Below are 25,885 nucleotides of genomic sequence, written 5' to 3' on the forward strand. Positions count from 1 at the left end.
AACTACAAGTTAATGTTTGGCGTTGACAGTATGTGCATTTGAAAGCCAGGGACAATTTATGTTAGTCCTCAATCAACCTGTGCAGTGGTGTACTAATCTCCACAGACAGCTGCCATTTCTTTATTGATAGACCAGTTTGCTTTAAAGGTCACAGGATCTGCAAAATAGGTAGGTTTCAACCTGTTAGGGCATGAGCATGCACAGAAAATATTCATTTTCAAGTCAGTTTTCAGTGTCAGCACAAGGGAATAACATGCACATATGTTTTAGCTATGATTTCTTCCATGTGCAATAGTCTTTTCAACCTCCCACCAAGAATAAGTATCAGTCAGCTCATCACTAACAGGTGCTAGGTGTCTTCAGAGGTGCCTTACCAAACCAAAAAATAAAAAATGCAAATGTTCTCTGGGTTGTTGAAGGAAAGTAAAATGAAAGTCAGGTGGTTACATTAAAGGCGAAGAAAAAAGTCTGACTTAGAGGTGTAGTCCTCTTGGGAGTTTGAATTTGAAGCGTAACAAGTTGAACTGAGATTATGTCAAGGGAAGTCATTTGTACACTGCGGACACTGTCACTTCTGCAGCGCCAGCACACACACCTGCAGAAACACACACCACAGGAGAGCTGGCGACATTTGATCATCTTACACTGCTCTAATTTAAGCCAAGTACCTCTCTGTCTCTCTCTCTCTCTCACTCACACACACACACACACACACACACACACGCACACAGGAGAGCCCCTACGACATTCACTCTTATGCTTACTCTTATGTTTAGCCCTGGGGTGGAAACAAGGCCAAAGAACAAGCCCTGGTTTGTCTCTGTGGTAAAATCCAGTCTAATGCATAAGCTCTGGCCCTTTGGTTCAAACCAGTGTGATAATTAGTCAGCCCAGTTTGACTGTGGTATGAATACCAGGCCAATAATAACCCTAATCATGATGGCCAACCCAGTTTGGCTTTTTATGGGACCTTGTCAAATCTGGACGCCTCATGCTGGTTGATTGGTCTTAATGGAAGTAGAGTCTTCCTGGGAGGTAGAACAGGACTGAGACTGAGGCAACACATCAAACTTGGACTATTTTCCTCGCTCACTGTCATTTTAGGTGTGAATTTTTCACCGTGACACACTGGCTGTTTTCCATTTTAGCTAAATGGAAGACAGGATGTTTTCCCTAATAAAACTCCTAGTCCTCTTTGCTATATATAAGATATATATAAGATATAAGAGATGCTTTATGAACCTGAATAGGTGATTCATTTGTCACCCATTGAAATGACATCATTGCTTCAGCGAAACACAACTATACAGCCGTTTCTACACAGTGAGTCAGTTCATTGAAGAGGAAAAATAGGTGCAGCTTGCTCTCACACTGAGATACTTTAGTGCCAAACTCCATCTAACAACGTAGCATTTAGGCATTTTCCCATCTCATCACATGTAGACACCGCTAAGAGCAAAACCTATTAAATACTTCAATGTCTTGGATTAACTCTTCAGTTCGGCATCATGCAATACACCAAACGACACCTCTTTTCCACTTAAAATCACACTTTTCGTATCTCATCGCTTGTTGCACTGCCGAACTTCTTCCGTCAGAAGACACATCGGATGGCAGCAGCTAGCAGCGTGAACCAGTTGAAAAAGTTTAAAATTAATTGAAATCAAGTGCTACTAAATAGATTGGATATACGCCGATCGAGCTAATGTATGTTAAAGATATAGAAAATGGCTTATTTTATCTTTAAGGAGGCGTCTACGTTTGCCCACAAGCAAGTAAACACTAAATTGACAGATTTCTAAACAGGGTGTAACGTCGGCTTCTCCTGGCTGGCGAACAGAGGCACGAATAGGAGTTAATTAGCTACTAATAGTCAAGCAAGGAGACGTTTCTCACCAAGCGTTAAAAGCCCAAAGACGAGTGTGAGGAGCCATTTATCCATTTTCATCCCTCTCTTCTTCCACTCTTATCTTTTTTTCCCTTTAATGTCCCCTGGTTCCCTTTGTCCTGTGTGGGGGGTATAGACCAGTCCTCTCCCGCCGCTGTCGGGCAAGCCAATAAAACTCTCAGATGTGTGCAGTCAGTCCGCACCGCACACCGGGCGGAGCCACAAAGCCAAACGGACGCACACCTTGGTTCCTAATCCTGTAAAACCGAGTCCGAATCCCGACGGGGTCGTTTGCATGGTCCACACACTGACACTGAGCCGGTTTAATGAGTGTATGGGAATGGGGGGCGAAACGGATAGAGAGGGAGAGGGGGGCTGATAGAGACGAGGGAGAGAGAGAGAGTGAGAGAGAGAGCGGCCGGAAGTTAGGTGACGGTCTGGAGGAGGAGTGGAGGGAAGGGAGGTCCCAGGTGGAGAGAGAGATTCCCATATCAATCTGGCTCTGCCACAGTGTTTCAGGGGCTGATATTAGTCTTTATGTCAGATGTTAGTTAGTGTGCACCACCTCTGATATGATGCACAATTTCTTATAATCCATCTGCATAATAAAGGTAAAGGTAAATGTGTTTCATTCTCTCATCATCTGCAGGTTAATATTTGGTGTCAGATGACAGTATGTACATTTTAAAGCCAGGAACAATTTATATTAGCCCTCAAACAGCCTGTGCAATGGTTTACTAATCTCCATAGTTAGCTATTTCTTTATTGATAGAGCCGTTTGCTTTAAAGGTCACAAGATCTGCAACATCAGAACGCTTCTACCAGCTGGGACATGAGCATGCACAGTAAATATTGTGTCTACGTTCAGCACAAGGGAATAACATGCACATTTGTTTCAGCTATGACTTCTTCAATGTGTAACAGCCTTTTCAACCTCTCACTAACAATAAGTGTCAGTCAGCTCATCACCAACAGGTTCTAGGTGGCTTCAGAAATGCCTTACTAAAAAAATATATAAATACACTAACAAAACTATTAAACAGACTGTACAAGCTAACTGATATTGACATATATGAATGTAAGTCATATGGGAAATACGGTCTAAAACAACCAGTTCTAACCAGTACGGACAAAAATAAAAAAATACACAGACATGTCTGTGGGTTTTTGAAGGAAAGGAAATGAAAGTCTGGTGGTTACATTAAAGGAGAAGATACTTAGTCTGACTTAGATATTTAGTCCTCTTGGGGGTTTGAATTTGAGTGCGTTTCATTTTATTTGAAGCGTAACAAGTTGAACTCAGTTTATTGTAAGGGAGCTAATTTGTATATTGCGGACACTGTCACTTCTGCAGTGACACAATACACGCACCACCTTCACTGAGGTTTGGAGCTGCTCTCTGTTTATTCTCATGGGGACAGAAGATGAAGCCCACCCTCCATGAGTATAAGAGTACAAAGGTGAGTGGTGATGGGTTAAGGAGTTTATTTATTTACCATAGAAGAAGAGATGAAGTGGGTGGGTCTTGCATGACATTTCAATGCAAGTATCTCCCAAGTTTTCATTTTCATTTTCCTTGCAGGCTGCCTTTTCAAGCATGACACATTCCTGTTGTCAGCTACTGTCCTGCGGTCAGACCCACGCTGTGTATTTACACAGACCGACTGGGCAGGGCAAAGTTCAACACAGACAGGAGCAGGAGGAGGTGGGACGTTTGGATTTGTAACCTCAGGGTCAAAGGTTAACACTTCATGCTGTGATACATTTGACTATCCTATTTTTAAAATGCGTGTGTAAGCCTACTACTGCATGTGGTCTCAACACGGTAGCATCTGTTGTGACACAACATCTGTTTAAACTAACACACACACACACACACACACACACACACACACACACACACACATACACACACACACACACATATACATACAGGACACAGTCTTATCTGACTGCCTTATACTCCCCTATCAGTCATTAACTAGGTCATGGATTCTTGGCACTGGATCTGGTTTTAATGGACTAACAGCCTTTTATTTCAAACAAGTCACTGCCAACCACCTCAGATACGATGCATTTAAGACCATAAACCTCTAAACTCCAAATCACTTGAGACTTTTTTACAGTAAGAAAAATGCAGGCAAACAATAAAGCGATAAGTGTAACAGGTCAGAACAGTCAGAAAACTAAAACCAACAGTTAATATCAAAATCTAACATCAAAGCAGCAGGACAAATACCCTATACCCTGTTTTTATATTTCCAAGTTTGAATTTTTGTAGCAGTAGCAACAGCATAACAGAGAGGAGAGGAAAAGTCAGATAAGGAAAGATTTGAATGAAAATGAACAGGAAGTAAAAGTAGTGCTACTTTTACAGTGTCCCATGATGGTTAATCGTCTGTACACTTGGTCAAAGCTGTAAAACTTAAAGTTGAAGAATACTGAAGAAAATAATCAGCTGTTTTAACAGAAATAATATATATGAATATATAAATATATATATATATATATATATATATATATATATATATGTGGAATCAGGAATATTCATATGTATGTGTGTGTGTATCTATACATATGAACATACCTGATCATACTTATCACAACTAAAGACAAAGGCTGATTCTGAGGATGAGATAATGCAAGTTTGAAAGTTTCATGAGCCGACAAGATTGATGGTCTTTTAAAGAATCAAAATACATGGAGACACTACATTGTACATTAGTGAAAGAAAAAGCTTTGACTGCTGATTGTTGAAACCAAATTTCAACATATAGCTGGAGCGCCATCTAGTGGATCTAATGGATAAATACAGAATCTTGTGGGGGTTTTTCTTCTTCTCATAAGTCGATGTTTTTACATTGTATCTTTCCTTTTTAAACATCCATCCATCCATCCATCCATCCATCCATCCATCATACCTGCATATTATTGGCAGTTATAAATAGCTGTGGATTAAAAACCAGTTTCTTTTATTGAAATAGAGGACCTTGCTAATGAATCCCAATGGGAAATCGCAGTCTTATAGCTGCCAAGTCACATTGATCCTGAAATAAAGGATGTAGATAAGAAGCAAAATACAAAATGAGCCTAACAAAAAACAAAAAACAAAACACTAGAATAATGCATAATGCAGTGGCATTTTACACACCTCCCGTTATTAATTTGGTGCACATACACTTCCTGTTTTATGACAAGAGCACATTGTATCAAGAGAGAATAAAAAGTAACAGATAATCTTGCACTTAGCAGTAGCTCAGTACGAGTGCGATCAACACTCAAAACCACAAACGCATTTTCAGCAAAAACACACAGGATATGTGACTGTCACACAGAGTCACACACACACGCACACACCGCCTGCCTGCATTGCTCAGTGCCTTCCGCCTGAAAAAAACAGCTGCAGAAGTGAAAATGACGCTGTTTGAAACATTCATTTCACCCACTCATATTAAACTGGAGACTCACATCATAATTTATTATTTATCACATCATTTATTTGAAAACTTCACAATTTGTATTGACGTTTTCACACTAAAAGTACATAATGTGATACATACAATGTAAATGCCCTAGTAAGACAGTACAGATAAATTAAAGATGAATGCAGGCTTGAATGATTTTGTTATCTAGTATGTTTTCTGGTATTACATGTATGACATTTATGTTATGATCAGGTAGACTTGCCTGTGTTTTCGGAACATAAGTGACACATAGTTTGTCTGGTACAGAGACCTATTTCTCTGTGATTCATTAAAGACATCAACATTTCCTTTATCAATTCAAAACACAAATACAAAAAACAGCACTATAAACAACTGCAGATAAGTGTACATAAAAGATTTTTTTTAAGATTGAATGTGCTTCTCGCAGTGAAAACATTTCAGCTGACATTCTTTTCTGCAGCATGACTGGAAATGAACTATTGTGTATAAAAATCAAGCATGTTGGATGCTCTGCACTGACCTAGTGGCAAACCATACTCATGTTTTCTCAAGTTGCAGTAAAAAAAATAAGAAACAAGATGCTGAAGAGACATTCAGGGAAATCCGCTTATTCACTTTCAGCCAGCGACTGCTTGGCTTAACTTTGCGTAAAGACTGGAAACAGAGGGAAATAGATACCCTGGGCATCTTGGAACCTTATGGTCTTCCTCAGCAGATGGAATTTCCTAAAATGTACTCATTTTTACTCAAGTATAAAGAAGATGACTTATCAAAAAAAATATACTACAAATTATAAAAACCCCTTTAAAGAGCACTCTGAAAAATAGTTTGAGTATATAACCTTTATGTCTCATTATTTTGCAATAATGGCCTTTAATACCTCACAGTCTCTCAAATCTGTTTCATCATGGAGTCTTTCCTCTCTTCCTTAAGAGAAAGGAGAAGAGAGCAAAAACTAATGAGGAAAAGAGGAGAAAGGAAACTGCTCCTCACACAAAGTTAAATGTTTTTTGTCTGTGTTTAATTTTTTGTTGTAATAATGAGATAGTTTAAAAGTTTAATATCTTGAGAGGAAAAAGAAAGAGTTTAATAGTTAATAGAAAATAAATACAAGATTATGAGGACTATAAAACCAAAAAAACACCTTGGATCATTCGAAGTTTGAACATCATGTTATCATGTATCATAAAACTGAAGCTTATGAAGATTCATAGTTTGAGTTCAGCGCTAACAAGCATTTTTTTAATTTGCCTGAGAGATTATAAATTACTTGATAAAAAGAGTGAATTTCAAATTGATTTTCACCACATCCTGATCACATCATGACGTTTAACACCCAAACCCAGTGATGTGATTTAATTCAGCTCGTCCTCCACTGCGAGTGGATGAATTGATCTTCTTCAGTGGAGCAGAAACGCCAGTAGAGAAAAAGGGAGGAGACGTGAGGAGAGGTGAATTGGGAAAGCAAATGAAGAAAATAGAGGACCTCGGTGAACCCAGATAAAAAGAGGAGTGATTAAGTTTTTATAAACTGCAAGACTCACTTCACGTCACATTCTTGGTGTTTTGGGGGCTTTCTTCCTCGGCTGAGGAAGAGGAGGAGGCTGCTCGTCATCATCATTAACGACTGGTCTGGGGGTCTGAAGGGAAGGGAACAACAAGTGTCAGACACTGGTAACCAGCAGCCCGCCTGCACTTTGATGCTAAAGACCTGCTGTTTAAATACTACTGAACACATGCTGTAATAATCTTCTGACAGTTTTCATCTGACTACTCGTGTTTTCAACTGCTTACAAATTTAAATGCCCCCTAAAAGTTCAACCTTCACAGACTTTGCGAGGCAGGAGTAGATCCACTTTAATCTCCTACCTGTGCAGCTCTCCTGGGGGTGGGCTGAGGTTGACCGTTGGTGGGCTCGGGGGCTCTGGGACGCTGCTGTTTGGTGCGGTGTTGGCGAGGACCAGTGTGGCCGGCCGGCTGCTGCTGCTGATGGTGGTGGTGGTGGTGAGGATGATCGGGTGGATGATTATGCTGATGACGATCATGCTGGTGTGGTTGCTGAGTATTGGTCCACCCCAAGCGGAGCTCCTCCTCATCTGAAAATTAGCACAGATGATGGGTTGCTGCTGGATTACCTTTATCTTTACTATTTTGGCAAGAGTAAGTTCTTAGTTTTTAATCTATGTCTATATTTTATATTGATACATATGATAAATAATCTGCATTGGCTTTCATAAGAAATGTGACAACCATACAAAAACAACCAATCTACCAAGAAAAAAACTCTTACCCTTCAGTTGCATCCTATTTCTCTTCTTGGCCAAAACACAGCAAACAATGGTGGTGATAATCAGCACCAGAACAATACCTGATGAGAATGGACAATAAGAATAATTTGTGTAAGGCATGAAAGTCCCTTTGGATAAAAGATTCTGCCAAATGAACAAATTTAATGTAATGTAAAAATCAACAATTGCATATTTCAATCTGATGTAATTCCTACAAGATTAATGTCACAGTGTTTCTATTTAACCACATCCATTATGCTGTGAGGACAGATTTGGAAAGTAAAAGAGATGCATCACTGTATACAACCTGATAACAGATACAGACATACTTAACCCATGGAGCTACACAGGTGAGCAAACATACCTCCTCCACCGCCCACGAAAATCCAGACACTATGTCCAAATATTTTTTCAGGGAAAACAAAGCCTTAAGGAGGAAAGATGGGGGAGAAGAGACATAATTAACCTTTTTGAAAGTTTTTAAGTAATCGTCCTGTAATGTATGCAACCAAAGGACAACAGGTTGAAAGCAACACATACGCTGCATCAATCCTATGACAATTGATAGATGCAATAATCGGGAAAGGATGTCAAAATGAAAATCAAAATGTCTCCTTATAATTCAAATTAAGGGGTTCAGATAACCTGTTCAATATTTAGCAGTTCTCATCAGTACTGTCCTATCAGTTCTAGGTGACACCACATTCAATCAAACAAAGTGATTTCCATCAAATGTGAGGCAAATATCCCATTGTGTATGACAGACTAGAAAGACATGGCTATAGTAACCAATGGATAATACTTACCACCGGTCTTGCATGGTTGTTCAGTAGCATTACTGATCGTAGTAGTGCTGGCTTTGTTGGAGACTTTGCATTTGACGGAACCTTTTTGCGCCTGTTTGAGGTCTAGTGACAGAGTGTCAGTGGTTTTCTTTTCCAACGGCTTGTCATTCTGAAGCCATTCAAAAATGAGACCATCTTGCTTCTGGGTAAAAATATCATTAATGGATAGATTAGAAGTTCATCATGAGGATATGTAGAGTATAACAAAAAAGACCTGTCTAGTACAAACATTGTATTTTTTACAGTGTGAGACTCTTTCTCAGGCCTTTTATTTCGATAAGGCAAATCTTTCCTTGTTATTTGGAGGCCATGTGCAGCTGTAGAGCTCAAGCGTCAAAACAACATGTGCAAAAATGGTGGAGTGTTGACCTTGGAAACAGTAGTTTGACAAAAAAAATCTAGACCACATCTCAGGGTCCCAAGACTAGTGCCCAGAATGGCCCATAATCAGCTGCCATTCATGCTACAAACTCCAACTCAAATAAAAACAATAGAAATAATATCAATCGACATTCAACTTGTGCATGGAAAGAAAGAGAATATTTATGTACTCTTTATTTTTCCTGGCTTTTACACTGTCACAAGGCCCTCACTACTTTGTAAATAAAACATATTGGACATTTGTTCTCACCGAACCAACAGTGCAGGTATATTCGACTTTGGATTTGTAACATTTAGCCGTTAGATGAGGTGTCGGGACAGGATCTGAGTAGAGTAGATTTGATTAGATCAACCATTATTTGAAGTAGTGCTCATTATACATTTAAAAACACTGTAATTATCATAACATGAAAACAGATGTGATATGAACTAATGACATGATATTAAACCAAAAGTAGTCTTGTGATGACTGCACTTTATATCGATAATCTGATGCATCACAACACACCAACATTGATATGACAGATAAGGTCAAGGCATGAAGAGGAATGGAAATAAGATATATATATATATAGCGAGAAAAACAGGAAATGTCTGTTGTTACCTACCGTATATACATAGATTTGTCCTCTTTAAATTTTGTACTGCCTTTCCTTCAGCTGTGAAAACCTCCGGGTAGTAGATCCCTCCCTGGTTTTTCTTAAGATTTGTGAGCCTCAAGGATCCATTTGGATGGATATCATTCACGTTCCCTGTGGTAATACTCATGCCTGTCTTCGATACTCCACGATTAAAGATTGTAGTAGTGTTTAGCTTCCATCTCAATTTTTCTGCGGCGGTCAGTTTGTGGTTAAGGAGCACCGTAAAGTTCCCTCCTGTTGTGGCGTAATTGTTGCAATCATCCTTTGAATCTTAGGAACAGAAAGAAAGGGGAAAAATTATGATGGAGAAACAGACAGCACTCAAATTTTGCAGTGCACAAACTTATGAAAGCCCTGAGCAATCACACCAAAACTTATCAAACTTAATGTTTTGTGTTTGTCAACTTCAGTGCTACTGATATTTGACATTTTTTCATAAGCCTAAACTTCATTAGTGACCCCTAGTGTTCGATTGGCTGGAACAAATAAATGTGGGGCGCCAGGGGAATGTGATGGAAACGGTACATTCTCTGGGAACCATGGATGTGCTCAGTATCTGCTAATAACCTGCTTGCACAATCTTCCTGAGTGTGCGTGCGTTTGATTCTGCAAGTACATGAAATCTGAAAAGACAAAACTCTATAAAATGAAACTCAACCTACACAAACACTTTCACCTTTCTGCAAAGCCTGAGTGCACTGAGGATGGATGATGCGCCTCTCCAGACCACAGTCTGCTGCGAAGCCACGCACTAAACACACTCCCACGTGAACTATGTCTAAACATCCAACATTCATTTTCATTTACTAAAGGTGCCGGCAATTCTTTTTCGTAAATATGTTAAAATCACTTTTGTGAAGCATGACTGAAATCTTTTCAGTAATCGCTGGGTTTAGAAAAAGAAAAAAATCCTTGATTAGCAATCACAGAATGTCACTGATAAAGTTTCATTTTCTGTGAAGTTAACCCACAGGAAATGATTGGTTTTGTGAGGTAGAACATTAATATTTTTCCATATGGTAAAAAACAAAAAACGTTGGTGGTTTAAGCCTTATTTGGAACATAAATTTGAGTCACTAGTCAAAATAGGGTTAATGTCTTCATTTGGGTGACAGTTGCAAAAATGTGGAGGCTCAGCCAATGTACCCTTCTGGTTGTCTCAATCACCCCCAGGTGCCCTACTGCTTATATCAACCCTCAATTTAACCTGCTGGTTTGCCGTCAGTCATAAGGCATCAGTGAGTGTTACAAACACATTGAACTGTTTCAATGAAATATTCTTGATCTGTGTCAGACAGGAACTTACATTTCCTAATAATCGCATTTAGCAGTTGACAAGTTCGTATCATCAAAACCCAAAACAGAAAAGTTAGATATTGGATATCGTTATTTTCTTTCACCCGACAAATTCAAACTGAGAGGAAGTCAAATGATGCAATTCATGACATCTAAAAGTTGGTGAAGTGGAGAGGAGCAACAGCTTTGTACTTCAACAGAGCTTAAGGTTTCCATTGCAACCCCCTTTAAGATAACAAACTACTCACATTTAGGTTTTTCAGCCCACTGTCACCTGTAACGAATATGTTACTTAAGATATGACATACGTCTTTCATGTAGTTATGACTTAAATGTCTTATTATCTTATCTTATTATATTAAGATGATGAGCTTTTTGGATCTATCCATGTCCCAGAACATTTATTATGTTGAAATAAAATTAAAGTTAGAACAAGCAGATGTCTCAAAATAATGAGAAGTTGCACCATGACCTTGAGATAATGATCTTAAAAACTTGTTACCAAAGCTGTGACATCAGCAAAAATATACTTTAATATGAGTTATGATCTCAGAAACCATCTGTGTTCTCTGCTTCCTGTAAAGTCCTAAGTTCAAAGTTACTGTTCATCTAGTTTAAAAATATCCTACAATAGACTTCCATCGGACACTCACAGTGCTTTCTATTTTATGAAAACCTCTGAACAAACTAGTTCCAGGAAGCAACAAACAAATGTGTGAAGGCCTTACATATGAACCATATTTTCACATCTTCACACATTTATTTTCAAACTAGCAAAGCATCAGTTTTGACATTTAAAAATCAGAGACAATAATTGTTCATCTGCAACAACTAATACTGCTTTTTGATAATTATATTTATTGGCTGAACAGAGGCTAAATGCAGTTTAATGAATAAGATGAAATGATGATGATAGAAATTATACATTGACTTGAGTTTACATTGTAGTAGTTTCTGAAAAAACTTTTCATAAAAAAACCTTTCATTATTTTGATCAATATGTTTAGATCATCCAGCAACTCTTTAAAACAACTTTAAAAATGTATGTGATCATTTTTAGGTTTTCTATCCTCCAGAAAAACTCCATTTAGTTTAATCATTATATATATATAAAAAAATGTGGCACTTTTTGTTGATGTATTTTTTTTACATAGTACATTAATTCTTTTTTTCCATGGGTGAAATCATATTGTTGCCTTTGTGTTTTGTGTAACTGCTGCTTCTGTAGGTCTGTACTAAAAACGCTTTTGCTCGGCTTCCTGTTCATCCTCTGCAACCTCACTGCAGACCATTGTTACCACAATAGCAGCGTGTTTTGGCTGCAGCTCAGATGCCTGAATGATGTCTTTCGTCTATGTCTGATATATTTCTGCTTTAACTCGCATTCACCCGCAACAATCACAGCACACCTTTTTTGCTAAAGTTACAACTATAAATAAAAGAACAAATATAGAAAACTTATTTATACCAACAATAACAAGTCAGTTTGATTGATGCACATGCACACACACACACACACACACACAAATGTACACCAATTTCTTATAGATATCGTTTCATGTCATTCAATGGCCACCTCAGAAGCAACTGAACTCTAAACCCTGCCTGTGTCAGGAACTTCAGCTCACTACAGAACTTTTGTAGAGCTGAACGTTTTGCTGGTTCCCCTTTAGTGCACCTGCCATGAATTAATGTAGCCTTTAATTCATATTTAGTTTTTGTGAATTTTTGTCAATGGTCAAATTTCAAGCGCTTGTGCATGTTTCGTCCCATTTCCCACAACTTAAAAACTGTATATTTTTGCTTTTTTTTTATTTTGTAATTAGTTTCCCTGCTTGAAAACTTAATGGAAACCAATAGGAGCCTGGAAGGAAAAGCACATAGAAAAACATAAAATACATCTGAAACTTACGGCATTAATGCGTGATTTGTAGTAACAGAATAGAACAAATACCTGAATCATTTGACCCGTGTCATAGTAAAGATAAAAAGTACATTAGTAGCAAATGTGGAAAGTACTTCAGTTGGCCAAAAAGTTCAAATATGATTTTTGTTAACAGGTATTTTTCTTTTAGAGGATTTGCTTTTAAAAACCTCATGGTAATCAATGTTAAATACCAGTTTGTTTGAAATGTGACGCTAAGGGACAACCCAAAAAAATCAAGCTACTGATCTGTACTGCACTAAAATCCTAAAATTCCTAAATTACAACATCCTTCAAATTAATGACAGTGAGAAGTGTAATAGTTTAATTATACAGTACCTGTGGAGGTGATGATGGAGCTGCAGAGCAGAAGCAAAGTTATTTTAGAGACAGCAGCCATCTTCATCTTCATCCTCGCCATATTTAGCAGAAAAGACGAAGAGCCGCTTTCCCTTATCAAGGTTATTTCCTGTCAGAGCACAGTTAGATCATCTCCTGTGTATCTACGTGTTTATGGTTTCTAAAGGAAGTGATCCAAGAGGCCCTATCTACTTTCAAAGCGAGCAAAACAAAGGTCATATATAGAACAAAGAGAGTTAGGTGTGCTTCTTATTCTACTTTTATTGTTTCATGAACTAAAAATATAATCTGTCACCTCATTCAAAAATACTCAAATACAACATAATACTATTACAAACACCAAATTACAATTACAGTTACAGTTTTTAGATGAGCATCAACTTTTGTTTGAGACATTAAAGCATAAATTAACATCAGTTTGAAACCACTTCCTTTTGTGCTATATAGATTTGGGGTCAACCTAAACATCTACATCATGTTTTGTATTAACATCTAAACTGCCATGCTAAACCTGCAGCACTCATTCATATATTAGCTTTAATCGTAACAGGAACTCAAATAACATTTTTAGCAATTTTCTTCTTATAGCCATAAAATGTCAAAGTAAACAACTGAGACCAAATGAGGAAGATATGCCCAGTTTTTTTCATTTGACCAATTTGTCATGAGCTAATAAGTTTAAACAATTTTTAAATCAATATTGTGTTTAGAAGTTTCAAAAAAACATTCATTTTGCTAGTCTGTGATGAATTGAGTGTTCTGAGGTTTAAGATGAATTGTCTACTCTGAAAGCTTTAGAAATAAAAGATTAAAATTAATAAAGAAAAGTTCTGTCTGGCAATAATTAAAACTTCTGTGATAGTAAAACGACAATTTCAGAAAAACAAATGTGCTGTTTACTTAAACTCTAATCCATGTAGAAGATTAAACATCTTACCTTCGAAGGTTTGACTGGATGTCAGACTAACACCATCACGCGCACGTTGATCATCTGACTCTCACCATAATTGCAGCAGACAAGCCAAAATGTGTGCTAATGCAAATGTAAATAATTTGTATAAAGAGGTGACACTGCCTTTTTTTCTCCTGAGAGTGTTGCTTTGGTGACCACGAGATGAGCACGGGGGAAATGTGTGAACCCACACACATAGCTTAAATTAACATCAGCTTGTAGGTTTCTCAACATGATTTCTGAGCCAACAGTACGTATGTACTTCAAAAGGTTAAACTAAAAGTTCAAGTAATCCAAGTATTACTGAAAGAGAAAGTAAAACAAGTCACAACAGAGATATAGTAACTGTTAAGCAGAACTATGATCAGTTCCACAGATTTCTTAACTGATTTCCTGATTGTTTGTTTTTTAAGTAAAGTCATTATTATTTAGGAAAATAAGGACAGAAAAAAAGAATGGTCACATTTGAAGACATCCAGTCCCCAGTATGGGTCAAGCTCTTAAAACTCTTGATCCCACATTTCCTATAATGTAATGGAACTAAAAAACCTAATTTTGTTACACCCTCCCTGCCTATCACAGCCTTCAACCTCCACACCACAGTTGAAAACCCAAAAGGTTTCTGTTGTAAATTCATCCCATGACATCATCAGGGTCATTTGACAAATTTGGCCCACAGCCAGTACTATAAGCCCTGACAAGCTCATGATTATGTGTTGAATCATAACCTCATTCTAAAATATTTGGCTCTTACTGAAGACGTGAATCTGGACATATATTTGTGACATATTTTGAAGGAGTCAAACTAATTTCCCAGAACACCTGGGCACTGTAGTTTTTAACAAATATTCGTCAAAAAAAAAAAGAGTAAATGGCAAACTTTTTGGTAGACTATTTTCAGAGGAATAAGCTCTGTCAGCCTGCTCTGATACCTTCCTTCTCCACACATCTCCAAGGCAAGACACAGAAGACATCAAAACTAAAGCACGAGGACAAAAACGTAGAGCAGTATGCAATCTGTGGGTCAAGATTGAACCATGTGTATGAACAGATCACATGAGTTTCAGAAATGAGAAAGGAAAGACTTGTGTGGGGGCAGCTAAATCATGTTAGTGCAATTTTTTTTTAACATTAAGAGGAACCTTATCTAAACCCCAAAAGAGAAGAACTTAACCTGCAACAAAGCATCTTGTTATTTCCTGCTTTTTTACAAAATATCAAGGCCAATCTTCTGAAGTGACACTAACTGTAGAGCTCTGTGATACAAAGACTGGACAGTGAGATACCACTCACTTGTGGTTTAACACATTAATTAACTGTTCACACAAGAACACACAGAACAAAACAACATACAGAAAACAAAGAGAAATTCACAGAGGGTGTTTCTCTCTGATATTGTAAAAATACAAGGATCTCTGTTACAGAAGTCACTCTGGATCTCTATTATGTTTCACATCCTCCAGCAGTTTTACTCTTCTTCCAGTTTTGGTTCTAGTACCTTGAACTTGTTCCTTGTTGTCCTGTCTGTGTGTGAGTTTTTCTGTACCTATTGTACATCCGCTACAGACACTTGTACTATAATTCTGATTATAATAAACTATAATTACATCACATTGGCCCTTCAACTTGTAATCCTGCGTGGGACATGTCGACATCATCTCACTTTTGGAGAAAAGAAACTGTCAACTCTTGGCAGAATGCCTGCAAATGCATCACTGGTAGTTACGATAAAATTAAGTCTAATATTAACACTAATAGAATCAATTCACCTCATTTTATAGGAGCTATACACTACATGTATTTGGTTTCACTTGCTAACAAATTGTTTCAAGTACATAACAACACACAACAAAAGCAACTAATTTAGGCTGTTTATGTTGTTGTTCCTGTTCTGCTGACACTACAGTATATGTCTACGCATACAACAACATACAACAAAAATTAAATTAAATCTGCAACACCAGATGGACTAAATCTGAAATGTGTAACTTCCAAATGAAATGAATAACATTCATCTTCACCACTGACACAAACCCATGTAAACTGAGAGTCAACAGCATCACGATACACTGACAAGATGGCTAAATGGCCTGTGCCACAGTAGTTACAGTACCTGCAGTTGTCCACAGGGTGGCACCATTTCATTTCATGTGCATGTAGTTCAAAATGATCCAACAAAAACCAACAACTCTTCAACTACTTACTGTAATTCTGCATGAAATATCAGTTTAAATGTCCAAACACAAATTTGTAGTATGCCCATATCTGCATCAACATAAGTAAAATGATGCTTCTTCCTTAATAAGTAATCAGCATTTTTGTTATCATATAAATGACACATATAATGGAATAGTATGTCAGCACTATAGTTTCTACACTACTGTGTTTATGGACATTACAGATGTAAATAGACTTTTAATAGCATCAGAAATCAATGACTACTAGAGACCATCTTGCCATGGGATCACACTGATTGCAATCCTATCATGGTGACAAAATCTGTCCAAAGACAGACAAATTAACACCCACCAAAGTCCTCAAAACTAACTCCCACTGCACTCACACACACACACACACACAGACTCACAAGGTGGAAACAATACCAGCCACATTGTCGTGTTAAAGGATGATGATGTTTATAAAACGTCTATAATATCAAAGAATTTTAAAACTTTACACATAATTCATAATCATCAAGATGAATAATCTTTTTAATTTCTACACGATAGGAAGAAAAACAACTGTTTTATATGAATTGTGTTGTGTATATATGTATATATATATGATAAAAGCATGAGGGTTTAGATGAAAGCAGCTTCTGGCTGGATTTGGTCCGAGCTCTAAACTTGATCAACCCAGACATTAAGATGATTTATGGCATCTCTGCTTTATGTGACAGCCTGTAAAACAGGGGGAAGCAGGTAGTTATGAGTCCTGATCTGATCTTGTAATGGAATGAGTTCTTGGTAGCAGGAGGACAGGCTGACTGTTTGTGTGTTCCTGTGAGGGACACAGATGACCCTCTTCTGTTAAATGGGCCTTTTATAAATAGAGCAGTTATTTTTCCATCACTCCAGTCCAACTTGTCCGTACATCAGACCGAAGACACCACACAAACCATTTAGATACTTCAGCATCCAATCACAATCCTCTATGCTAACCTCAACAGTCCATCATCATATCAGGATGCTCTAAATAACTATAGCCAATCAGATGTTTCAACTAGACTGCGTCAAACAAAATGGTTCTCACTCTTGGATCAGCAGGGCTGTGATGTGCCGAGTGGCCGACCTTCGATTAGATCATTCAGAGTCCTGCTGAAGGGCCCTTGAGCCAGATACTGAATCCTTACAGGCTCCAGAGGTTCTGCCCTTCAAAAAGACATGACCTCTGACCTCAGGGTGAAAGAGAACCAAAGAACGTGTCTATATGGAGAGATCGCTTTAGATTTTCATAGATGACTGTGTAATAATGCACTTTGTTTTAATTTTAGACAGATCATGTCACGTGTATTAAAATAATCATATTCAGTAACTTTCTTGAAATTGGATAGAACTACAATCAATATTTCTCTCATTTATTGTGCATGTTTCACAATAAATGTTGTGAAGTATGCTAATGAGCTAACAGTATACCACTGCACAATTAAACGCAATGCAAATCACTGGTAATTTTTTCAAATGTACAATATTCACTTTTTTAGTATCAAAGAAGTGTTAAAAAATATCTTTCAAACTGTCTACGGAAACATATGGTCACTGAGTCATTGATTTGAGATTAGCTGTAGCCTGGTTTGCTCAAGCCTTCCCTGGACCCTAAGATGAAATTCAATATAATAAAGTCACATAACACATATACCATGCATTTTATATGTAGGTATACAATTACATATTTTCATCTTTAAGCCAATTGAAGTTTACTTTTATACATTATTCTCACAGTGGCCATTTTGCATTCACATCACACCCAGGGTGGGAGGTTTTACAGAGCACAGACAGCCCAGGGGCCAGTCGAATGAAGCATTAGGAGTCAACCTCATGGCAATCTGCCTCATGTATGAACAGCCCACATACTAACCAATGAGCTCTCGGGGAAGATGATGCCACTACTACTACAAACTGTTGGTAAAAGTTCATTCTGAAAAGTGGTTTTGGAGTTTATAACAAACACTGTTGTTGACTTGCATCTTAATTACACTGAAAGGTTTCAAAGGCCTCAAACGAGCACAGCTCAGTGAGGCCTGTTGTACTCTTGAGGCCGTCTTTGTGAACAGAGGATCTGTTTATAGACCTTATGTGATGACACAATTCTGTATCAATGGAAAGAATGCCCACTGTGCTCTAATGACAGCCAATGATAAGAACATTTAGTTATGCATTTAGTGGCCTGCACTATCTGCAACATACCGCCTGTAATCCTCTCCGGACTTCACAGCCAGAACGGGGTTACTGCTCACTGGGACATTGTTTAGTAATGCTCAGATTTACTCTTTATAGAATCCTTGGGTTAATAGTGTTACCTGAATATTTTAAGATATTACATTAATTACCAGTACTGAAGAATTGAAGTAAATGGGGTCCCTTAGCTCTGTAAAATTCAAATATCTGTCTTGTTTATATCACAGAAAATATTTCCTAAGGCATTCTTAGGTAGAACAAGACAAAAAGCCTTGAGTTGGAGTTATTAATGTTAAATAAAATACTAACTGGTTTCAACTTCACTATTACACTACTATCAAAATGTTCAAATCTGACTATGCAAATCAGATCATTCATTTTGTTTATCATTAATAATCATCCATATTCCCTTATCTGTACCCGCCCATCCTGTGCAGGGTTGTCCGGGGCTGGAGGTTAATGCGGGATTGATGAGGGTCAAGAGAGGAAGTCAGGAATGTCTCTCTGCTGCTTTTAGTTTCGTTTACATGTTTAGATTCATTCATCACTACTGGACTTATCGACATATTTTTTCTACTCACTGTATCATTGTCCTTGAAAGTGAAAACAAATTAAATTGTCTCTAGCTCCCACACACTCCATCTAGAAGAATCATTGTGAAAACATTTTGTACAAAACCAAAATTGATACATGCGCCAATTGCAGCTCTGATCTCACAGTAGATAGGCCTCAGTTGATTTTGGTTTCTATTTTCAGAGAAATGACAAGTGAGTCCAAAAATCCAGCGCGCGATTTGTGTTATTTTTAGAGGCTGAGTGTCCCAGGGCATTCCGAATTTGAGTGATTGTTGCTGGGTATCTCGAGGGAATGCCGTCCTTTGGAGGCGCTGGATTTGAGTGATTATTTTGGAGACGTAGGCCGACGCAGATCAGGTGCTGTGGATTTGTGTGGTTTTATTCAGGGAGGCCTGCCTGCGTTTGTTTTATGTGGTTTTATTGAAGAAGTATGATTCACATGCCACAATGGGGAGCAGTGGATTAGTGTTACAACAGTAGCCTGCTGTGCTTACTTTTGGATTTTGTGGTATATCACTAGACTGGGTGAGAGGCCATTTGAGTCATGTCAGGTTCAACATCAGGTGTGTTGGATTTGAAATGACTGGACGATGCCAACTATTGTGCCTGTTGGATTTGTGGTGTTTCATATTTAGCAGGTTGGGTGCCTTCGATTTATTTTAGCCAGAGAGATGAGGTGTGCTGGCTTTGAGGATTATTTTTGGAGATGTGACAGGTGGATGCCTCAGACTGGGTGTGCAGCATTTTTGATTTTAGATCAGAATGACAGAGGATGTGACCGGGAGCATTAGATTTGTGTTATTTTACGTTGGAAGCACTGGCAGCTGGGACAGTGCTCAGTATCTGGGGAGTCTTCCTCTGGTTTCCTGTGGGACTTTTGATCCCTGAGGCTGAAACTCTTTATCAACTTCTGAGCAGAGCGGCATCCCAACAGCTGGGAGCGATTCATTGTCTGTCTTTCTTGGAGGCACTTCAGCTAGTTGGATGCATCGAGTTATGGGATTAAACCTGGACTCACAGTACAATCATCGCTCTCTAAAAAAGTATTTAATTCAGAAGAATCCATAGTTTGCCATAGGGAACCACAGGTAGTGAAGGATGGAGCGAGACTATGGTAACTGGCAACACACTACACATCCATTCACCACTTCCACACCCTCACCGTCCTCCTCACTACATAAAAAGACACTTGATGTAAACAACAAAGATATATGATAAAAGACACACATTCCTGCCAACTGAAGACGCCAGTAATGCAAATGTTTAGTGAATGCAAGCCACTGACAATTACTGGAGGTAACACAACAAGAAAAATAGCAAGACCGTGTGAAACATAGAAAAAGTAAATGAGTAAACTGGCTCAGTCAACTCAATTATACAGCAATATTTATCTTTAGTTCGCTAACATAGTTCCTATAAACTACTGATGACAACAAAGAAGCCTGAGCTTCTCATTTATAAGAAGAATGTGTTATTTCTTCTTTTTAAAATTACTTAGTCTTGCTATCTTCTGAGACGCCACATGTTTATAGTAACAAAAAAGATGGCTGCTTAAGTTATAATGATTCCACAAAAGAACCTCTACACCAACCAAAGACCTTTGAGGAGCCACCACCCCCTCTCTGTGTCAGCTGTTGATCAGTCAGACTGACATGCTCCCCTACAGGCTGTAAACACTGTCAGTCACTTCCCTCATGTCAGAAACCATCATATCATTGTTTCCGCTGCTGCTGTCTAACTTCCTGGACTCTGTTGAAATGTAAACAATCAGAATATAATCATATCTGGAAGTAGCCTATGATGTGTACGCCACCTCACACTTCCAGATGACTTAATAATTAAATTCCTCATGTGTCTCAATTGCAGACATTATCAATCCAAAGTACTCATTAAATTAGATCATCAGATTAAGGTATGTGTGGTTTGTGTTTCGTTTGCAGAGTTCTTGTAATCACATTAGGTTCAGTGCATTAGTGTGCATACTGATGCAGTCAACGCTGTGTGAGCAACATTAGGGGATGTTTGCACAACCCTGCTCAGTGATGGATTAATGATGTGTTTTAACAGAGCTAAAACCTGAGCTAGGTATGTCATTTTAAGATTTTAGGTCATCTGGGTTATCCCGATTAAAAATTATATACTGTAACATATATATATGTATATAAATATATGCACTACCTGTAAAGCATTATGTCCCTAAATGATCAATAAACCTGTTCAGCGCTGCCAGAAGGAACCCGAGTTTCTAAATTAGTTTTTTTCAAAATTCAATCTTTACAAAATTCAATTCACAAACACTTTAATGTCATTACAGTGGGATTCAGAGGAGAATTGTCATGTCGGGTTGGTACTGGGCTTCAAAAGCTCATATCAGATAAAGCCTGCTCTTAGACAGAGGCCTCTGGGAAAAAAGCTAGTTGAAGGCTTCTCCACATAGCTGGCTATATCTGGAGAACAGAGAGGGAGAAAGAGAAAGAGAGAGAGAGAGAGAGAGAGAGAGAGGAAGAGAGAGAGAGAGAGACAGAGAGAGAGAGATAGAATGTGTGTGAAGCTGCCAACAGAAGCAGAAAGTCTTCCAGAGTAAACACAGCTGATGGGGTAAACCCACCCCACATCCCTCTTCACCCCTAAAATGCCCTCTCTCTCTCCCTCTCTATGTCTCTTCTCTATCTATCTATCTATCTACAATGTTACATCAAAAATGACAAACAGGGTTTTAAAAGCATTATGAATGCCAGTAATCCCAGTTGCAATGCAATAAATTAATAAACAATATTACAGCTGCAGGATGAAATGAAGAGAAGGAGGTGGCTTAGGACAGGGCCTTTGTCAGTGAATACTTCCTTAACACTTCCTTCTGTTAAATAAAGACTGACATGTACAACTAAATATTTCTGGTTTGTTTACAATCTATTGCAGAGTTATTATACATTCATAATGTCAAGTTTTCACTTTTCATGTGCCGAAAGACTAAAGCTCAAATTATTCTTCCTGTGTCTGCATAGCTAGGAGATTCAGCGTGTGGACATCAACGTGCCACCCGATATTTATGATTGTGTGGACTGTTAACACATTTGCCTACACAGCAACCCACTCTAGTATAAACTCACCTCTATCTAGCTGTCTATTTTGAAGTAGCTAAGAAACTATAGCTAGGTGGCAATTAGCTTAGCTTAGCTTCCTGAGGATGTGCAGACCAGTGCTCTGAAGAAAGGGAGAGTGTCGCTATCTTGTGCATGCGAATGCATTGTAAGGAGCATTGTAAAAACCCAACTAGTGTCCCTTTGGAAGCATCTATTTCCGACAAATAAAGGTTGAAAATATCAAGTTTGTCCTGAGGGTGGCGCTCACAAGTCACGTTGACATTAAAACTGAAATGTCCTGTGCGAGCACGAATGTGCTCAAGAATTTTAAGATTATGACATTTATTGTGTGTAAAGTTGACATTTTGGCCAAAGTGTGGCAGAGCAGGAAAAAGCTCAAGGAGAGGGATCCTCTGGAGTCTGAACAGGTTTTGCTTTTCAAGTACGTGCTCTTTACTTACATCTCTGGTCAGTAGAGAACACATCCCTCGCTGTTCTGACTGGCAGCAGAAGCGTCGTCTGTTTTCTCTGGCCTGCTGTGGTTTTCTGTATCAGTCAAGTTGTTTCTCTCCCTCTGTATCTTCCTCTCTTTCTAGTCTTAGGTCAGAGCAGTCTGGCATTTCACCATGTAAGGCTGCAGAGCTCAACTGTTCCTGTGAGAAAAAAAAAAAGGAAACTAGTTTCTTGGTGGAACATTTTTTATAATTATTCTTCGGGTGGAAATAAAAGCAGGGTTCATGGGGATGAATAAGAAGGTGATGATGATAAAAATGGATCGCTGAGACAAATATAGGCCATCAGACATATCTATTACCACTTGAGAGATTTTAAATAATAGACAGGGATAATCATACAGCCAACACAATTCTTTTTTCTAACATTACAGGGGAAGTTCCACTCTCTCAGTTTGTTCACACTTTCACACCTGGATGCTGCCCTGTTCAGCTACAGTCTGATCTGATGGCCACTGGACAGCTCCTAACAGGTTTGAAGAGCTTGCCTGAGGGAACCACAGTGGTGGTAATGACTTTCACTTTCCAGATTTATCCTGTCAGTCCTGGGCCAAACAGTTCCCCCTTGGTCGAGCAGTCACTTTGGCAGAGGAGGTTAAATTAAACTGAAAGGTGCATCACAGTTGATAAGCTACAATAGCTTCCTTTATTTTATTTTTAAGTTTACCAATGTTCAAATTTCTTTCTTCTAAGTGCTGGTGTGACTACACCTTTAAACTGTACCTCTTACAAAATGGTAATTAGGCAATTATTGCTTTTAATTTTCAGATTTCCAATATGGAATGTGTATTTAACTATGTATGGTCTAATTGCACTTTTAATCAATACGAAAACATCTTTTTCAGTACATGTATACATATACTTTGCCCCCAAAATAACAACTCTGTCTCCTACAGTAAAATATTATATCATTATAATGAATATGAAATATCATATATTTTATTGCACTGGGAACTAGTCTAACAATTTATATATCCATTATGATTTTTTGGGACTTGGGATCATGAATGAGAAAAATCAACGTCATGATGATGTGTGAGGAAATGTCAGGCTACCACCAAAGTCAAAGCGTCATCCTCTGGTGACCATGAATGTCTCATTCCTCCCATTAAATAGCTGCTGAGATATTTTAGTCTGAACCTGTGTGGTGGACCAACTGACCAACAGTGCCAGCCATAGAGCCTCACCACTAACATGGCTAAAGAGCAAACAAAGGAACCCTGTGAGATGTCTTTCCAAAAACCTCCATCCCTTTGGAGACAGATGACCTTTCAAACAGTCTTTTTTTAAACCGTAACATTTCTTGATATTGTACTGCATGTCTTATGGCATTATATCAATGCTTAGTTTTGAAAAGACCACCTTTAACCCTCTGGGGAATTTTATCTTATAAATGCCAGAGCTAGGTCTGTGTGCCAATAGAAAGACTTAGATGAGCCTTTTAGAGCAACTTTTAGCTCAAACTCATACTAAGACTTAAAAAGACAAGCTTCATCTCGCTGCTATCCCTATAAATAGAAAACATGACCTTGTGCTCCATTTTCCAGGAGATAGTTAAAGGTATTGATACAGAAATTGGTGATAATGACATTGAAATCCATTTGTCTATTTTATTCAGTTTTGAAGATTTCTAATTGATCTTTCATTTTTGTATTGCGCACAGATTAATATTTTTTTCTTGTCTCATTAAATTTGACATCTTACTTTATTCTGCTAATGACTCAATTTTACTGTTTTAAAATGTTACTGTTTTCTCACACTTCATATGTTCATGGAACAGTTGAATTGTCTATTTCCTTTATACATTTTATCTCCTACTTGAGCAACTCAGCTTCCCAAAGGGACAATCATCTCATCCTTGAAAAAATACAGTTGTCATAAAAGAGGGTGGTAGAAATATCTGCCTGTCCATGTAGTCCATGAAGTGTGTATCCACAGTAGAGCAGTGAGTAGCAATAACAACAAAGCAGACTGCCCAGTACGTGACTGACAGCCTGTTTACATGCAGATTCTCCTTATAAGGCAGATGCAATGCTTTCTGGGCCACAGTAGGGGGGTTATTTTTACTTTTTCCTGACTTTTTTTGAACCCCTTGTCTCCTTTGATTTCTCCCAAGTGAAAGAGGCTGTCCAGGACTTCACACACATCCAAACACACACACACATACTTTTCCAAAGACCCTGGATCAGTTGTTTATCCCCAAAGTATGTTTTAACATATATTCATAATGATCAGTTGGTAATATCTGGTAAGCATTTTGAAATATATTAAAAATGAGTAGATGTGATAAGCAGACAAACTCACCAACAAGGCAGAATCAAACAGCAAAAATAAAAGAGACTTCTGCGTGTTGTTACATGAAAAACAAATTTAGATAACTAGACTATCTCGGAAATTATTTTGTCATTGCTGCTTCAACAATATCCGGATCCCAAAGGATCAATTTCCAGGCTCTTCATTGGTGTGGTCATGGCCAAACTGTATATTTAGAGGTGCCATCAGCTGTTCATAGGCACCGCACTTGTGCCAGGTGTCTATTGGCCTGCCAGGACAATGAAGACAATAGCGTACTCCAGCCATGATGTTTGACTGTTGGCCAAAGTGCCTCGCTCTGATGATGCATTGGCCCTTCCCAGCTTATTCGTCATGTATGCTCATGGTGCTCACCCACAGCACAGAAGAAGTGGTTGAGCACCGGTTTTGATGGATTTGATGCTCAAGACTTTTTGCTCTTAATTTGAAAAGCTGTTTCTTTTCTTTTTTTTAAATAAAGATCCTCCTGCTTAGCTTAGCTTCAGTAACTCAATATCTTATTTAGAGTTTCTTTCATTGGTCTTTAAAAAAATTAAAGGTGTTCCTGTGGTTTATCTGTATTCTATGATAAATTTATTTGAACAAACTCAGTGGTTTTTGTTAAAGGCTGGTGAAGACAGAGCTATTTCATAAACAACTATAATATGTTGCCATACTGGCTTTTTTTTAGGATTTGTGTTATTAAGTAAATTCATTAATGTTATTTAATACAGACACATAATGTCTAATGGTAAATATTATATTTACATATTATTCTAAGTGCATTCAGACCTTGTATCAGTCCTGGGACTAAAGTTTAACGTTATTTTTATCACTTTCAGCTTTGAGCATTCAAACCCAAATTCCTGAACTATACTGAACTGCCCTGGTAGATACTGGCTGCTGCATGTATAATTCACTACAGTACGACCTTGGTATCCCCACTAAAATCTTTTTCTAGGATGTCCTGCCTCTCTCTTTCTCTCTCCCTCCCTCTCTCTCTCC

General features: G+C 38.1%; 2 protein-coding genes across 3 annotated transcripts in view; both read right to left on the reverse strand.

The window, feature by feature from the left end:
• The window catches only part of ptgfrn (prostaglandin F2 receptor inhibitor), a 57,184-nt gene extending 55,113 nt beyond the window's left edge, over positions 1 to 2,071 (reverse strand). Inside the window, exon 1 of the mRNA XM_022765514.1 lies at positions 1,897 to 2,071. Within this exon, the coding sequence (XP_022621235.1) occupies positions 1,897 to 1,948 (52 nt within the window). The 5' untranslated portion in view covers positions 1,949 to 2,071. The remainder of the gene's footprint in view (positions 1 to 1,896) is intronic.
• A 4,333-nt stretch (positions 2,072 to 6,404) lies between these two features.
• LOC111236683 lies at positions 6,405 to 14,159 on the reverse strand. 2 transcript variants are annotated; one of them, XM_022765499.1, is made up of 10 exons: positions 14,007 to 14,159; positions 13,049 to 13,178; positions 9,457 to 9,759; positions 9,099 to 9,172; positions 8,429 to 8,609; positions 7,987 to 8,049; positions 7,625 to 7,702; positions 7,204 to 7,430; positions 6,879 to 6,974; positions 6,405 to 6,732 (listed from the first exon to the last, which is right to left on the reverse strand). In XM_022765499.1, exons 2-9 carry the CDS (start codon positions 13,128 to 13,130, stop codon positions 6,885 to 6,887), a joined length of 1,098 nt encoding a protein of 365 aa, XP_022621220.1. In that variant the 5' UTR covers positions 13,131 to 13,178; positions 14,007 to 14,159; the 3' UTR covers positions 6,405 to 6,732; positions 6,879 to 6,884. The 2 variants fall into 2 exon arrangements, with proteins under 2 accessions (XP_022621220.1, XP_022621219.1); XM_022765498.1 differs by having other exon boundaries at positions 6,405 to 6,974.
• Positions 14,160 to 25,885: the final 11,726 nt, after the last annotated feature.

This window comes from Seriola dumerili, unplaced genomic scaffold (genome assembly GCF_002260705.1).
Source record: "Seriola dumerili isolate Sdu_G_001 unplaced genomic scaffold, Sdu_1.0 BDQW01000716.1, whole genome shotgun sequence".
NCBI classification, from domain to species: Eukaryota; Metazoa; Chordata; class Actinopteri; order Carangiformes; family Carangidae; genus Seriola; species Seriola dumerili.

What these genes read in the sequence shown, in the direction of transcription:
- LOC111236683 (XM_022765499.1), bottom strand. Translation starts at nt 13,130, where the DNA reads ATGGCGAGGATGAAGATGAAGATGGCTGCTGTCTCTAAAATAACTTTG. An exon ending in ATACCTGCACTGTTGGTTCG is followed by an intron (nt 8,610 to 9,098) that starts GTGAGAACAAAT and finishes ATTTTTACCCAG; the next exon opens with AAGCAAGATGGTCTCATTTT. An exon ending in ACAACCATGCAAGACCGGTG is followed by an intron (nt 8,050 to 8,428) that starts GTAAGTATTATC and finishes TTCCTCCTTAAG; the next exon opens with GCTTTGTTTTCCCTGAAAAA.